Source organism: Neovison vison, chromosome 1, assembly GCF_020171115.1.
Source record: "Neovison vison isolate M4711 chromosome 1, ASM_NN_V1, whole genome shotgun sequence".
Lineage (NCBI taxonomy): Eukaryota > Metazoa > Chordata > Mammalia > Carnivora > Mustelidae > Neogale > Neogale vison.
In genome coordinates this window covers 138,227,790-138,245,855 of record NC_058091.1, presented here as the reverse complement: position 1 = coordinate 138,245,855, position 18,066 = coordinate 138,227,790, and the positions used below count along the sequence as shown (strand labels likewise).

General features: G+C 43.5%; 1 protein-coding gene across 1 annotated transcript in view; it reads left to right on the top strand.

The window, feature by feature from the left end:
* DTNBP1 (dystrobrevin binding protein 1) overlaps positions 1 to 18,066 on the top strand; it is a 128,087-nt gene that overhangs the window by 57,781 nt on the left and 52,240 nt on the right. Inside the window, exon 7 of the mRNA XM_044259328.1 lies at positions 9,755 to 9,777. Within this exon, the coding sequence (XP_044115263.1) occupies positions 9,755 to 9,777 (23 nt within the window). The remainder of the gene's footprint in view (positions 1 to 9,754; positions 9,778 to 18,066) is intronic.

Below are 18,066 nucleotides of genomic sequence, written 5' to 3'. Positions count from 1 at the left end.
TTAACTGATAGTAAATTATTGTATTTATTACGCTATAGTAATCACACCTGCTAAGCCAGTGACCTCTTGCTAGGAGGCTGTGAATTTATGGGGTTCATGAATTTGTAATCAGATCTTACATCTTCTTTCAAAATGAAATCTAAGCTTATGAGTTGGCAGGGAATCCAACAGATTCCTATTCTGAAGTGTCAGAGAATAAATCTTGACAGTTTCAGACTTTATACATAGTCATAAGAACAGATGTAGCTAGAATATTTTCACAGGTTATTAGATCCTCGGATTGACAGTAAATATAGTTCAGGACTGATATTTAAGTTCTTCAAGCTTTATTTTGAACAACGAGTATCTGTTTGCCATCAACATTAAAAACGCATGTTCCGTCTTGCTGCTTTAAAAATAATATTTCTCTGATTGGTTTACAGTACTCTTTTCCCAAACTTTTTCTTCCAGTTGTGTAAATGGGGTTCTGTATGCTCATCAAGATGTTTGTTTGGACAGAGACAGTAAACACTTAAAATATATATTTACATTTGAAAGTGGTCAAGACTTAAAAATATAGCAACCTTGAGAAAGGTTTACTGAAATTCGGGCAAACATAATTATGATTATCCTGGGTTTACAAAAAAAAAAAAAAAGGTTATCCTTTTTCTGAAGATAGATTGGTTATAGCTTCTGCGTAGTCATTTACAGAGCATGTAATAACTGTCAGTGTTCTAGAATTAGCTTGTTAAATTCAGACTCGTAATTTACATCTTACATGGCCTGATATAATTTGTTGCGTCTCCTCATTCGTTACTCTTTTTTCCAAGATGCTTTCTAAAGTAGGCAACCGGTTACTGTAGTCTTCAGGTGAGCATGACTAAAACATGGTGGGACCCTCTGCTTTGCTCCTCTGACATTCTCAGTGGATTCTAGAGATGGGACAGGCAGAGACCTGCTCAGCAGCCTGTCCTACCTGCTCGCCCTATGGTCAGTGGCCGGAAAAATCATCGCAAAGGCAGCAGCATGAAAGGGAGGCTCCTCCTCTCCCACACGCGTTCCTCCAGGGCGGTGCGCTCTAGCGTGGCTATATTGGTTCCATCTCTCTGTGGTCTCGCTTCCTACCTGCGTTCTGCCATTTATGGTCTCCGTTCTGGCTCAGAAAATTGTCACCATCCGTGTTTCAGAGGACATTCAGTCGTTAGCTACTGGAGAGATTTGATCCTGGATTTCAAAGAAGGACATTCTCCCCCAAAGTGAGCAACGCTTTCCTTTCTCTCTGGAAGTTCCATGGCATGTTTTGTTCATGATGAATTCTTCTCGTTATACTGATGGCAGAGAAGTGCTTTACTGTCATTACATTACTTCTTAGAGGAGGAGAAGATAGAAGCTGATAATACATAACTCTTAAGGATGAACTCAGATGAGAATTTATCGCTTGATACCAATATTCTGTGCTTTTACATGGTTTTAAAAACAAAGCATCCCGTAAAATAAAATAAAATTGGACCAACTCCAGGAAAGTTCAAACAATATTTACCCTATTAGCAAACTTTTAAAAAGATTCATTCATTCATTCATTCAAATGAATGGACAAGATGCTTGGCACACTGAAGTCAAAATATTGGTAGAGAAAGAAAATTGAATAAACATTGTATAACGTGAAGGCCATAATAGAGACACAATCTATGATGTACTTTGAATGTTTAATTTGTATTTTTTTTCCTTAGTTTTTAGGGAACCAAGTCCATTGACCTATAAATCCCTATTTATCTGACTTCTTAAAGCTGTCCATTCTTGACTTCTACAATACTAGCATCCTTTCAGTTTCCTTCAGAGGCGCTTGAATGTTGGTGTTCTCTTGGCCGTCACCTCCTCCCGTTCTGCATAGCCTCCCGCAGTAGTCCTGCCGTCTCCTTGGCTCACCCACCCCCCATGTGGTGACCACGATCAAATCACTGTCTTCGGTTCAGGTCTCTCTCCTGCCTGCAGAATCAGCTGCCATCTGGACAGACTTACTTGGACATCTCAACAGATGCCTGCCCCAGATTACACTCCACAGCCACACTTGACCTTTTCTTGTCTCAGTAAGGCCCTGCCGTCTACAGATCTACCCATTCCACAAACGTGGGAGTCGCCATAATCCCTTCCCCCCATCCTGCCGTCTCCGCTCCATTCCCAGTCCAGGCCAGTCCCGTATCCTTGAATCTGTTCTCGCCTTTCTGTCCTCACGGGTCCTTTCTAGCTCAGTCGTGTGCAGCCTCAGTTCCGGTGACAGCCCCCTCATTAGTCTTCCCGTCAGCAATCGTGTCCCCCAACCACTTATGTTACTGTCCTTGCTTTTTTTTTCCCCCCTAAAATACAGTTATGATTAAGACTCCTCACCATCTTCAAGATAAACACTAAGTTATGGTGATTGGGTTACTTAGGGAACGGTAACATTTATTTAGCATTTACTGTGTACCAGGTACTGTGCTTAAAAACCGTAGTCTAAATTAACTCGAGAGAATTCTCCTAATGCCTGTCTGAGGGGGCGTGCTCTCCTTGTTACCAGCGAGGAAAATCGGACCGGGGAGATGAATTCACCAGCAGCTGCAGAGCCACGAAGCGGCAGTGCGGCACCAGACCAGTGTCTCGGACTTCCAAGTCTGTCCGTACCCTTTATATTATATCCGCGCCCCACAGAGCTGTGCACACTCCGGGGTGGGATGCTGGGGCGTAGGAAGACCATCTTGCTTCTCTCAGAGCTCTGATCACTTCAGCCCTCGTGACTGCTAATTATAACAATGAGCTAGCAGGGTTTTTCCATCGTGGTACCACTGGATCACAGACACGTCTGAATGTGGGATGCATGATTTTTTTCCCTTTAATCTACCTTCTACCCCATCAGCCACATACTCCCCACGCTTGTGGGGATGTCGGGTTTCAGGCGGCAATCACGTGGTTGTATGATGCTGAGAAACAGCAGACCACTGCTTTGGTCGTAATGAGTGACAGAGCGGGCTTTTTTAGGAAACTGGATGGCCAATTAAAAATTCTGAATTAAAAAAAATCAAAATCAGTAATGCAAAGGTATTAGAATTCTTTCACTTCTTTCAATATTTAGAAATTAGTTACCATGACTTAGTAACTGGAGACTTTTCAGTACATCAGTGAGAATAAACATGTTTAATAGGCCTTGTGAAACTCACGAGACATCTTCAAGGGCATGCAAGGTTTTCACTTTAGGTTCACATCAGTGATGATGGCTTTCAATTTTAGTTTCATCGGTTTCCTAAAAAGGAATGTGCTTTCACAGAGATGAGTGGACCCGGATGTGGCCCCCAAATGTGGGGGTGCGTCTGGGTTTTATATACATGACTTGTATCCAGTAGACTAGGGTGTTTACTTTAAGTACTTTCCGGTGGGCTGAACTCTCAGGTGGGCCACAGCTTGCGTTAACAGAGGGTGTGTGTCCTTGAACTACATTCTGGGTGCCACAGATAGCACACGCTTGGAGTCCGAGAGGGGCACAGATTTTGTTCCCAGTCCTGTCTCTTATTAACTGGGTAGACTTTGATCCGCAAGCCCCTTTTTCTTCCCTGGGTAGGTGTTCTGTGGTAAGAACCCGGTGACTAGACCTTGCTCTTGTCTCATCCTTCATCCTTCGTGTCCTGCTTCCTTCAACCACAGGCGTCCCTCTCCAGCTCCGAGAGATTTGCATGGAAAACAGGCCTGGGAAGTAATCTTCTTGCAAGTTTGGAGGGAATTTAATCTGTACGTAAATTTGTTGCCACCAACCAGCTGATTTCCTAGACCTTCATTCTCTTTGGAGGGAAGGGCATTTTTTAAAGTTCCAAATCCTTGTTACCATATTGTTCAGATTCTTTTCCTTTTTAAAGGCCAATGTTCTAGGATCCTATCATTTCATTATTTTTTTTTAAGGCTGTACTTTGCCAAAGTAGAAATATATGAAACTGGTGTTAAAAACATTATAAATACGGCCTTAGTGCAGGTTTTTGTTTTTGTTTTTGTTTTTGTTTTGAACTAGCTGCTTTTTCAAAGGTTTCATTTTACAGATAATGTTAAAAATTGTTTTGTTCTGCAACACATCCCCTGGGCAGGATCTGTATAAGGAGTAAATGACAACAGGGATTTCAAAGATACAGATGGTTTTGAGAAAATTCACCGCAAGCTAGAAGGCCAGCTCTCCCTCCCCACCCCCACCCCCACCTTCTGCCCTGTCAACCCCAAAGCCACCAAGCCTGTAAGGATACACGTTTTCATGACTGTAGGGTGTGGGGAACGACAGATTTGATGGTGAGTGGTAAGTGGGCCGTTTTGAAAGAGGTCGCGTGAGACCTTTCCCTTGGACAGTTCGTCATGGTGACAGATTCCGTCCATCCGCCATAGCAAAGGGAACGCCCTTCAAGTCTGTTCTAACCAAAAAATACCCCTTTTCATTCTAGAAAAAAAAAAAAAATCCCCTGAATATTTTCAAATGTGAAGAAAAACATTAGAGTTGCTGTTGCAGTTGGCTTTTTGAATGTGGCACACAGCATCGTTGTGTTAGCTTCCGGTCCCGGATTCATCCTCGGGGAAGCCGTTAGTATTGGGAGCTTGCTCCATCCCTGAGATGCTTGTCTTTATGGACACAGTCGTCCGGTGGTTCCAGTCTGTTAGGTTTGCATCCGCGAGTCTGATGTAGTTCATTTCTATACATATACAGATTTAAGACACTTTCTGGAACATTCCACAGACTTGTTTATTAGTATGATGTTTTTGTTCTTTTTATTCTGCCCTTGTAACTCAACCCCTGTAGAGAAGATGATTACACAGCACTTCCATCCTTTGGAAATATTATTAGATTTTGCGACTGGTGTTATTTGTTGAATGTTTTAGTTTCAGGGTTCGTTAGGCTGAATTTTGTAAAGGCAGTTGCTGAACCGAGAAAATTTTAAAATATGGTAAAATGTAAGAGAGTATTTCAGTTCTTTCTACTTATTTGATCTTCTGAAAATGCCATTAAACTATGAAAAATAAGAGACTTAAATTTTTGGAAATGAAAGTGGCAAACAAGTTGTTATCAAATGAGATACTATGTGACCAGACTTTTTCATGAAGAATAAAATTCTCAGGGCGCCTGGGTGGCTCAGTCGGTTAAGCATCTGGCTTCAGCTCAGGTCGTGATCCCAGGGTCCTGGGCTCGAGCCCCGCATTGGGCTCCCTACTCAGGATCTCTGCTTCTCCCCTCTGCGCCTCGCCACTGCTCATGGTCTCTCTCACTCTCTTTCTCTCAAATGAATAAATAAAATCTTTAAAAAGAAAATAAAATTCTCTATAGTTACAGCAAGGGCTTCCTTGAAGAAGCAGATCTTAGTCATTCCTTGATTTTTCTGAGCGTTGGTTGGGTCTGACTCTGCACGCGTATGATCACGGTGGATGACACAGGCTTTCTGCACGTCAGGAGCTCGGCAGCGTCATTGTAGAGATGATGTCTGTCCGGAAATAACCGCATCACAGGGCAGCACGTGAGATTTTCTAACACCGAGAGAGTTAAGCACCCTAGGAATTCAGATAAGGAAAGATCGCCAATTTAGGTGTCAGAGATGAACTTGAAAACTGTTCCACATCATTTCTGTGTCTGATAGAGTTTGGAGAGTGACCAGAACGTAAAACACCTGCTGAACCTGTGCCTTTCATTTGCTTAACTGAGAGAGTGACATAATGGCTAAGAGTAAAACATCTGCCATGTCCTCGGTAAGTGTTACCCACCATCCTTCAAAACTCAGTCCTGTCCAGAAAGCCTTTGCTACAAAGCAAGGTGCACGGGCTGCTCCCTCCTCTTTATTCCTAGAAAAGCCTCAGCCTATCGTTACCAGAACACTCCCCTGTAGGAAAGATTTCTGATTGTCGCCGTACTTCTGTCTCCCCCACCGGAGGCCCTTGAGGTTATGAGACATGCACATTCGAACCCAGGCATTATTCCTAGAGTCCAAGACGCGATAAATTTATGTTGAATGAATAATTGAGCACAACAAAGGTTACCTTCAGTATAAGAAAATGGGTCTAAGGCTGATTAACAGTGACGATGGGGAGAAATGGATGAGCTCAGGATATGTTTTGAGATAGAAGTGACAGGGTTTCTTGACAGACGGAATGTGAAGAAGGAAGGAACGGATAAAGCAAACTTGAGGAACTTGGTGATGCTGTTAGCTGACACGCAGGAACCTGGGGAACAAGAGGCCGTCTTGCACACACTGTTCAAGACGCTGACCCCGCTTGAGTACAGCTCTCAGACGGGCGGGCGTGTGTGCGTCCGGAGCTCAGAGAAGAGATAGGAGACGGAGCTCGAGAAATCAGCCTATAGCTGGTATTCAGAGCTACATGGCTGGCTGCAATGGCCTTGTGAGAGAATGTAAGTGAGGGAGAGAGAGCCCCAAGCCAGTCTTGCCGCGAGCACTCCAGTGTCACGGTCAGAGAGAGGTGGAGGGGCTAGCAAAAGCTAGAGGAAGCTTTCTCGGGGATTGCCGATTGGGTCAACTGCTGCCGAGGGATTCAGAGGAGCCGTGAGGAGTGATCTTTGCACTGGGCAACATGTGATTGTTGGTGACCTTGACTCTGCAGGGGGTGGGGTCCGGAAGCCAAGTTGGAATCCGTCCAAGACTGGGAAGTCAGGGAGTAGAAATCTGCAGAAGCTGGATTTTCGGGGTGCCTATGTGGGGTGGGCATCGTGTCTTTCTGCATCACCAGATGATTTCATCAGATTCCAGACTGAACTCCTGCACTGCTTTCCTCTTTCCGAGTGTTCATTGCTCATGGACTCCCCTCCCTCCAGGGGTCTGGACCGGAACCCTCAGCGGTCAATGTCCTCCTCCCTTTCCTCTGCTTATCCCGGTGGGATCAGTTGCCAGGACTGTCGAGTCCTCTCCACGGCATTTTGCAAACCCGACTCCTCCTGTCCATCGCCCTTGCCAGTTCTTGCTCTTCCCAGGCAGCAATTAGCTCTTCTTCAAACTCCTCTGTAGCTTCCCGAGTTCTCTCTGCTTTGATTCTCCCCCTTGTCAGTGGATCTATCCATCACAGCTAGAATGTTCTTCCTAAAACACAGCTTTGCTCCTGCGATTCTGCTAAAAATAAAACCAGATCCTTTTAGCCTGGCACTCAGAACCCTCTACCTTTTTAACCTCGTCTCCCACACCTTTCTCTCTGTTCAGCCCGCTGCTCTCCACTGTTCGCTCTGGCCTTTGTCTGTAACCTGCATCATCTGACCTGCACCTGCGTGCCTTCGCGCTCACTGTGGCGTCTACTTGACACACCTGGCCCTCGCTCCTCTCCTGTCGTCTGTACCTCCAGATGCTTGTGACCCCTCAGAGACGCGCCGTCCGCCCAAAGAACCTGCAGATTCCCAGCCTGTCAGTGCCCCTGCTTCACTGAGTTCTTACTCAGTCCGCTCAGAGTTCCCCGACACGGATCTCTCCCTTACCCCACAGCTGTCCTTCCCTTTGCTACCTCAGCCAGTCTTCCTCTTTAGGAAGTGGGGACAGGAACGATTCCCCGTCTGGAAGTTTCTCGAAGATTTTACTAACGGTGTGGGTTCCATCAATAGAGGACACCTGGGGCGCCGCTCGGCTGCTCCCCATTTCTCAGTGGGCACCTTCCTGTTAAGGGGCCGGGGCAGCCCGAAGGTGGAGAAGTGAGCGTGCCCCTCCCGTGAGAGGCGACTGTCCCCCACCCGGCAGCCACCCAGCAGTGAAACAGACTCTGGATCGTTTGTCTGGCTTTTAGCTGTGGGGATTTGGGGGTGGGAGTGGGGGAGATGTCTCTGAAATTATGACTCTTTGAGTTCCAGCTTTTTAAAACAGAAGGTGCCTTTTGGGAATTTTGCTCATGAAACATTCTAGAAGCTTCTCATCAGAAAAGAATTACTCATTAATATGGAGCTGAGGGCTGTGTCATCTCGTGCACCCAGGAGGGGGCTTGGGGACTTGCTCCGGGGAGGGCATCCATGGGAAGCACATTGAAGGTGTGTTTATAAGATGCTTTCTGACGACCCTGTTGCCTCTCGGTTAGGTATTCTCGGTTTCATCCCGTTCTTAGGAGGTAAAGTTAAGTTTTAGGCACATTTAACTTGTACCTAATTAATCTTCCAAGAATGAAGTGGGGCTGTTGATTGAAGGGAAACAATTGCATTTTGTTTTTCAAGGTGGGATTGAAAATAAACCATGTTTCTGGAGCGTTGTTACGAGGAGTTGGTGTTTTCAGAAAAGAGGAAAGAAGCGCCTGTCTGATTTTAGAGCCTTCCCTTGGCTGTGACAAGAGTATTACGTGTTTGGCCTTCCAGCAGGCAGATTGCCCGTCCCCTCCACCAGCTGGTAATTGTAGTCGACTATTTTGGAACATGAGGGGTATCGTAATTAGTGGTGTGGGGTACTGACTGGTGAGTTCAGAATAGCCCTCCGTGCTTAATAAAACCTAGAGTGCAAATAAGAGATAAATGTCTCCTATTTTGAGTGTGATAATAAGGTTTTCCTAAATAAACTCACCTCCTCGACAGTACTTCTTATCACCACCAATAGAGAGGGACAATCTCTTTCCAAAATTACGAAGGAAAAACCTGAAAACAACTTCCTTTGACTTCTTGGTCGAAAATGTTCTGTTTCACGATTGTTCATCTATTTTCTGCTGCTGTGCATGTCCCCGGGAAACCTGGTTATCTCGGGATCCTTAATTGACACTGACAAAACGACAAACCAGAGCGGGTCCTCCAGGCGTGGCCCTTTTGTGTCTGGATGAGCTGTGGATCTCAGTCTTTTGATAACGTGCTTTCCTCTTTCACTTAAAAGGGGCGATAACTGTTCATATTCTGGATGATTTGTAGCCAAAGATCTTAAAAATCTGTTATTTAATATTGAGCGAGTTGTTAAGTGCTTTTATAAACTGATTCTTATATATACGAGATGGTTCATAGCTGGTATTAAAATGCTTTTTATTTTTTCTAAGTGTTTTCTTTCAATTCTGGTTGAATTTTTTTTAACCCATTAATAAAGTAATAGCAGAAAAACTGAAAATAGTGGGATGCCTGGGTGGCTCAGTGGGTTAAGCTGCTGCCTTCGGCTCAGGTCATGATACCAGGGTTCTGGGATAGAGCCCCACATCGGGCTCTCTGCTCAGCAGGAAGCCTGCTTTCTCCTCTCTCTCTGCCTGCCTCTCTGCCTACTTGTGATCTCTGTCAAATAAATAAATGAAATCTTAAAAAAAAAAAACCCTGAAAATAGTTGCTTTAGACTAATTTTATTGGTAATTTCAGTAAAGCATAGGGGAACGTCCAGAAACCTCACTTTGGGTTTTTTAAGTATATTTTCATTATGATCAAAGAGCAGGGCTTTTTAAAGTATATTTTTCTTATAATCTAAGAGCAGTTTATATTGGAAACAGATGATTTTAAAATTTACATTTTCTTAACAGACAAAAAACCCCCTGACATACCGAGAACTGGTTGTCGGCAGAGGGGAGGGCAGTGGCGGGATGGGGGGAAATAGATACAGAGGTTGGAGAGGTACAAATTTCCAGTTATAAAATAAAGAATTCACAGAGATGGAAATAGGGAATATAGTCCATAATATTGTAATAATGTTGTTTGGTGACGGATGGTGATGGCATTTATTGGGGTGAGCACTGAGCAATGTATAGAATTGTTGACTCACTTATGTTGCACACCTGAAACCAATGTAACACTGTCATTATATACTTCAAATAAACAAATAAAATTTACATTTTCTTTTTTCTTCTACAGGAAGGAACTCGAAACCTTCAAAGGTAATTTTGTGTTTAATTCTTCACTTTAAAGTAAATGAGAGTTAATCGATGTCAGATGTTCTCTCACGATGATGAACGCATTCCTTTTTCTTTGAATCAGTTTACATCAAAAAAAAGTTTACTTAATCCTGTTTTTGTAAGTTTTATTTAATCACCAGTGGTTTTGATAGCCTCTTTGAGCTGGAACACATATCCTAAGTGAGAGTTTCTGCTGATGACAATGGCAAGTAATACGTAAGGATGGCCTCATCCTACTTGGAGGTTGTTGCGAATCCCAGTTTGACAAGATTCTGGTTTCTCGTGTGCACAGTCTGGGCCACGTGGAGAGGGCATGGTGATAGAGAGATGAGCCCCTGTGATCGATCGATTTTGGAAGGTCAGGTGACCTTCCAAAAATCGAAGGTCACCTGACCTTCCAAAACGTGTTCCGTCCTGGGTCCTGCCCTGCCACTGTCTTGTAACTTTGGATAAGTCTCTTGCCTTATTCAGGCTCGGTCTCTCCATCTGTAAAATAAGAAGCTCGGGGAACTATATCCTGAGATACCAAAAGCACCCCGCTTTGCCTTTTCATCTTAGGGAACTTTTGAAGGTGGGACACTGGAAAAATAACTCCAGGTCATGTTGACCCTTGCTGGTCATGGCGCAGCACTAGTGCAAAATAGAGGAAACCACAGACTCTCCAGCAGCTCCGAGCCCTTCCAACGTGCTGCTTTTCAGTTACCGATGAGCAGGTGCACAGAGAAGGCAGCGTTCTCCAATAGACTCATCCCAGCAACTAGGAGGCTCTGAATTACTGCCTCTTACAGTACACATGAAACCAGTTTTATGCTTATTGTATTTCACATATGAGCTAGCACTGACTAAGATTGACTGAATGAGTACGTTTTTCTAGTTTATCATTTACAGCTGACTCGTTTGTGCGTACGGTCTGTTTAGCTGTTTTGGGAAAATGACTGACCTTCAAGATAAAAGGTAGAAAGTCTATTCCTACTCTGACTCTAATTGAACAGGCTTGTTTTGGCTGGATTTCTGTTTGACTGACTACAGTTACAGTAAAGTGGCTGAGGTCGTGGCCGGTTTGTTGAGGGTAATGCTAAGTATTATGTGATAGAACGTATTCTCGTGGTTGTCATTATTTCTCATCAGTTTGTGCACCAGGACTCATGGATGTTATTTTCCATCCATGATTGAAAATAAGAATGAAATCCTCATAAAATGTACATTTCCATCTCATTCTTTCTCTTGTAGGCTAGCATGTTATATAACATTAGGAGGCGGGGGCGGGGGAAGCAATGAAGTTAATATTGAAAGACAGGCAGGGACTCAGATGATGCACATGTCAGCTTCACTTGCATCTCAGACTGGGGCCTTTTTTTTTTTTTTTTTTGGTATGACAATATTCACAGTGAAAGAAGAGACCAGCCATTTCCAAAACGTTAGGTAGTGTTATATCGTACCCAAGAGAATAATTCAGTTTATGCCAACATTTCTACATTTATACACACATGCCTAATTATGGTATGGTCTGTACCAGCGTATCCAGCCCACCCACGGGCCAAAGAAAGCTCTCATATTGGAACAAACCATAAACTGATCATTGCATCATAACAAAATTTTTTAGTACCAATATTCATTGAAAATTCTGTCCTCCTGAGTGTTTTGCTAATATTTCAAAAGCATGAGTAGCACATAATTAAAAAGAAGTGTAAGTGTTCTTCCAAGAAAAAACGTGGAGGAAAAAAGAAAAAAATTTACAAATTGTGACAGTTCCTTACTATTTGAGTGTTGTCTTTGGTTTTCCGTTACAGGTTACAGGAAGGCAAAAGATGTTACTTGGTCTAATTGTTTTATTCAACTCTTGTAGTTGTATTTGGAAGCTTATTTTCTAAGTTCATGAAAAGCTAACTTCGGGGAACAAAAACAAAATTAGTAACCCTCAAAAGTCAGTGGTACAGATGAGAATCATCCACATTCTGGATTCTTCCTTCTGTACTCCATGGGTGTTAGTGGGATAGGTCCCCATTCCTGGGTGACGCCTGTAGCACAGCTCTAAACATTATCGATACTGGCTATTGTTTGTTTGTTTTTTTAAATATTGGCAGCAGGAAAGTTCTCTGTGTTCGCTGAATATTGCTTTGTTTTTTGGTTTTTGTTTTTTTTTAGAGAGAAAGAGAGAGCCAGGTTGGGGTGGGGGGGAGTGGTGAAGAGACCGGGGAGAAAGGAAATCTTAAGCAGCCTCCCTTGTTCAGCACAGAGCCTGATGTGGGGCTCTGTCTCACAACCCATAGATCTTGATCTGAGCTGAAATCAAGAGTCAGAAGCTTATACGACTGAGGCCACCCAGCCCCACCCCCCACGAATATTGCATTTTTAAAAAACTTTAAATGATAGTCCCTTGGATATTAAACAATAGAAAAAGGAGATTAGGATTTTCTAAATCTTAATTTTTAATTTTCAGTGGGAAAGGAATTCCATTATTGTAAGCATGTGTAAAGTAAGGTTTTCACAGTCCTTAAGGACATAGGGAATTGGCCTTGAATAGACCTGTCTGTTTATTAGGGATTATTTATCACTTTCCCCATTTTAATTTTAAAAATAGTCATTCCAGGGGCAACTGGGTGGCTCAGTGGGTTAAAGTCTCTGTCTTCGGCTCAGGTCATGGTCTCAGGATCCTGGGATCGAGCCCCACATGGGACTCTCTGCTCAGTGGGGCAAAATTCAGAATTAGAAAAGAATTGGGGAAAAAATAAGAAAAATCCTGAAGGATTCCATATGTGAATTGTTTCACACATCTTAAATTCCTGCTCTGCTTTTTAAAATAGACCGGAAATTTTATTCATGGTAGTATGGGTAGCTTAAGGAAGATTTTAAGGAAGAATTTTCAGTCCGTGAACCTATGCTCAAAAATTCACAAATAAAAGTATTGGTTATATTTTATATTAAAGTGTGTGTATATGTGTTTTTAATGGATCCTTATATTTTTTATAAAGATTTTGTTTATTTATTTGACAGAGATCACAATTAGGCAGAGAGGCAGGCGGGGGGTGGGGGGGAAGCAGCGGGGAAGAGAGCCCTATGTGGGGCTCGATCCCAGGACTCTAAGATCATGACCTAAGCCGAAGGCAGAGGCTTAACCCACTGAGCCACCCAGGCGCCCCTAATGGATCCCTGTATCAACTGTTTTTTAAAAAATTAAATGAAAGGGTGCCCGAGTGGTGCAGTAGGTTGAGCATCCCAACACTAGGTTTCTACTCAGGTCATGATCCCAGGGTCATGAGATCGAGCCCCGTGTCAGACTCTGGACTCAACATGGGGTCTGCTTGAGACTCCCTCTCTTTGTCCTAATGTCCCTCCCACTGGTGCTCATGCTCTCTCTCTCAAATAAATAAATCTTGGGACGCCTGGGTGGCTCAGTTGGTTGGACGACTGCCTTCGGCTCAGGGCGTGATCCTTGAGTCCCGGGATCGAGTCCCGCATCAGGCTCCCAGCTCCATGGGGTGTCTGCTTCGCTCTCTGACCTTCTCCTCGCTCGTGCTCTCTCTCACTGTCTCTCTCTCTCAAATAAATAAATAAAATCTTTAAATAAATAAATAAATAAATAAATAAATCTTGAAAAATTAAATGACCAACATGGGATCTAGTTGTATCATATAAGAGGATGTCCATTGTAATCTCCTTAATATAAAATTACCCAGCCATGTCAGATGTGTGACTGATGGTGTGAAAACCTGCCAGGATTTAGGAGTTACCACTATCACAGTGAGTGATAGAGTATGTGGGCAAAACCAGCTAAGGCCAGCCGGATACAGTGTGGTCACCAGTATGGCTTAGCTATGAAAAGCAAAGCCAATGCAGGACCTAGGGCCAGAGTGGTCAGAGAAATGGGAGGAAGACCAAGACAATTTAGTGACAAGGAAGGATAGAGAGGAGAAAGTGTAAAGGAGAGGTGTTATCAGTGATACAAGTAGTGCGGTATGGGGAAGTCCCACTGGATTTGACAGTGAACAGTCATGTTGGTAATTGGGCATCGGAAAGAGCTATTTGTAAAGGGAGAGTCCAGATTGCAAATCAGAAGTGTATAAGGAATTAGCGTACACGGGTGATAGGAACTCAGTATTCTTTTAAGAATGAGATGAAAGAAATGAGAAAGTAACTTGAGATAGAATCAGGGTCAAGGTCGTGAGAGAGGGTGAAATTGAAGATATGAAGGAGTCGAGTAAGATCCTGGAGAAGACAGCGGTCTTATCCAGATGCATTATCCTTGGACAGGATCCAGAGACATCTCTTTCCCGAGCCTTAGAGAAGGGAAGATGCCTGGTAATATGGGAAAAAGTTGATATGGAGGGAAGAAGCAATTTTTTAAGAATCCTTTTAGAGCGAGATGCTCTGAATTTTGCAGGGCTAGGCCCAGAAGTAGAAATAAAAACTGAAACAAATATGCTTCGGTTAACACAGAGTGGGGACTCGGGGAGGCACATAGAGTAGATCAGCAGTTTGGTAATCTTGGAAGCTGAGGAGAGCAGGGTTGAAATGCCTGGGCATGGAGTTCGGGCTGGCAGGGAGAGGACTGACCAGACCAGTAAAATAAGCAGGCTGGGAGGCCCCAGGGATGCTGTGCACCATGAAGATGGAGAACACGTCAATGGTTGAGGTAGATCTTGTGGACAAAGATGGAGGTTTGAAATCTTAGCGGTGGAACAGTTCCCAGTGATGATCGCTAAAACAGAAGTCATAAAATAGTGGAGGTCATCCGAGTCAGAGAGTTCTGACCCCGCTGGGAGTCTCACTTGTTTGGATGACTCTTAGATGTGAACTGTAGATACTTTTGGCTTGGCAGGCCTCATTCTGCTGTAAATCTTCATGTATGGTAGATGGTAAACTTGGTAGAGTTTGTTGATTCCATTCAAGGGTTAGCTTGACGTATAAGGTACAACTATTCAGCTGCCATTTTTCAGTATTTAAGTGATGGAGACTCAGGTTGGATCTTAGAACTGCCTTCTGTCCTCAAGGCTAAAGCCCTGGGGTAAAGCTTGTAGGATAAAAAGGCAAATACATACATTTAATATAACGTAAAAAATATAATAGAAGCTCACTACAGCAGGAATAATGGAGTGTTTAGAGAGAGGGGCGGTACTTGAGCTGGATCTGAATGAGGAGGGCTTACCAGGTCAGAAAGGGCAATAAGGACATTCCAGAAGGAGGAAGGAACAATTGCAAGGATGCAGAGATGTTTATTTTGAGAACACAAGATTTAACTTCTTGTTCAATGAGGGAACTACAAATAATTTGTTAGAGCTAAAGCATATGGTGTGTGGGGCAGAGCTAGTGAGGGATGCATCGAGATGTAGGCAGGAACAACTGATACCCAGCCTCAAATGTCATACAGAGGAGTTTAGACTTTTCCCTTTGGGCCAGTGGTCTCCAAGGAGGGATGTGACTACGCAGAATAATAGCCGTGGAAGAAGAAAACTGGAGCTTCGTTTCTTTTTTAGGCCTTCCTTTTAGATTGCAATTTTTGTGTGTATTATATAATAAACTGGTACAGGAATTCATGTATATGATGTATAAATATACAAATCTGGGTTACATGTTAAGTTTTTAACTCATGGTGGAGGACCATGGTAAGGGAGCTTAGAGGAGGGTTCTGTGGTAGCTGGTAGACACAGGATGGGAGTGGGAGAATGCAAAGGGTTTTCGTTAGGGTGGTAGAATCAGATGATTTGCATTATAGAGCAAGCGTTCTGATACCATGGAGAAGGCCAATTGGAAAGAGCAAATCTAGAGGAAGAGATTTGTTGGAAAACTTACAGAGATTTGAATTGAAGGCAGCAGTAGATTGGAAAGACGTAGGAGCGTGACGGTGTGTGGAATCACAAGACTTGTAACTCCGTGGGGTTCCTCTTAGACTTCTGGGTAGGACATTTACACGCAAAGGGTTTTTTCATGCACCAAGAAATGTGATACTGGCCAAAGCAGATTTGGGAGGGAATGGTAGTGAATTTGGCTGTTTTTGGCGGGGAAGAGGGTGGTAAAAGTACCATTTTGCAGGCAAGTTGCCCATAACCTCACAAAACTTTCTGGTATCTAATAGATTGAGAAATGATTTTTGAGGACAGTTTTATTGAGGTTTGATTTGTGTACAGAAGGTTCCTCCATCTTTAAGTGCCATTTCAGTGATTTTTACTAGATTCATGGAGCTGTGCGGCTGTCGCCACAGTCGAGTGTCACAGTATTTCCATCACACACAGCGGTTCCTTTCTGCCCGTTTGCACTGAGTACCGGCCGCCTCCCAGGCCCCAGGCCATCCGTCATCAGGGTCTGTCCCCATCAGTTCGCGCCTTCTGGACATCTCATAAATGCAGCCAGACAATTTGTAGTCTTTTTGCATCTACATTCTTTCAGCTAGTTTAAAATTTTTGAGCTTTTTTTATTGACCAGTTGCTGTTATGTGTATGAATACATTGTGTTTCGTTCGCGCGTTGGCCAGCTGATGGGCATTTGGACGGCTTCCAGCGGGGGGTGGTTGTGGGAAATGCTCTAAACTCTCCCGTGTGCCAGTCTGTGTACGGACATGTGTTTGCATCTCCCTTGGGTGTGTAGCTAAGGCTGGAGTTTCTGGGTCATATGATAAGTTTAAATTGAACTTGTTAAGAAGCTGTGTGACTTTTCCAGAGTGCCTGCCATGTTTTCCATCCCCACCAGGCGTGTATGAGGGTTCTAGTTCCTTTCCTCCTTGCCAACACTTACTTCCTTCACGCTTACATTTAGGTCTGTGATCCATTTCCTCTCCCATGATCCCTTTCAAGTTACTATTTTCTGCTTATGGGATGGAAGAGTCTAGGTTGTTTTTGTTCTTTTGTTCCTTTTTTTTTTTTTTTAAACATATCAATATCTTTTTATCCCAGAACTGTTTTTTGGTTAGACAGTCTCCCCCCGCCTCCCCCCACTGCCGCCATTGAATTGCTTTGGTACCTTTGCAGGAAATCAGTGGCCATAAATATAAGAGTTTATTTCTGGATTCTCAGTTTTGTTCCTTTTTGCCAGCATCACACTGCCTTGATAACTGCAGCTTTGTAAAAAGTTTTGAAATTGAGAAGGATGAGTCCCTCAACTTTGATTTTTTTAAAAATTGGTTTGGCTATTTTAGGTCCTTAGAAATTCCATATACATTTTAGGATCATTGTGATCATTGTGTCAGTTTCTTTAAAAAAAAAAAAAATCTGGGGCTTGGGTAGGGATTGTGTTGAATTTATAGATCAGTTGGGTGAGAATTGCTGTCTTAATATTGAGTCTTCCAATCCATGAACCAGTACCGTGTTCCTATTTCTTTAGCTCTTTTTTTATTTTTCTGAGTAGTTTTTTATTTTCCAAATATAAGTCTTGGACTTTTGATAAATTTAGCCCTAAATATGTTATTCTTCTTGGTGAATTCTATCTTGATCATACTAAATTTGAGGTGTCTATGAGACATTACTAGTAGAAGTGTCCAGGGGGTATGTGGACCTTCAGAGAAGGACCTGTACTATATTTGGGAGTAGTTAGCATATAGGTGGGAAAGGAAGCCTTGGGTTTGGATGAAGTTGCCCATGGAGGGCAGGCAGAATCCACAAAAAAATGACCACGGAGAGAAAGTTAGGAAGCGCTACTATTCATCAGACAGACAGAAGAAGAGTACTCCAGTTGACCCTTGGACGACACGGGCGCTGGCCCCCTGCATGGTTGAAAATCTGTGTAGAACTTTCGACTCCCCCCAAAACATAACTACGGTAGCCTACTGTTGACTAGAAGCCTCACCAATAGCATAGTCAATTCACACATATTTTGCATGGTATGTGTGTTATATACTAAATCCTTAAAGTAAGCTAGGGAAAAGAAAATGTTAGTAAGAAAATCATAACGAGGAGAAAAACATATCTACAGTGCTGTCCTGTAGTTACTGAAAAAAATTTGCACATAGGTGAATCGGTGCCATTTCAAACCCGTGTCGTTGGAGGATCAACTGTAGTTGCTTATCATGGAGGCTGAGGACAGTCAGCCCAGAGGTGAGGTTGAAAACCACAGGGAACCTTTCCAGGAAATGTCAAGAAGCAGCGTCATACTGCTGTGGAGAGGGCAGGGAGAAGGGTTACTTAATCTGGCAGTCAGACGCCGATCGGTGGTGTTCCTGGGAATGGTTTCAGCAGCATGGGGTGTTCACGTGTGAGGGGGGCAGTGGAGACCGCACGGGGGAGGCTCAGGGCACGAGGAGCATGAGGGAACCTGCCTCGCACAGCACCATCCCCTGGGGGC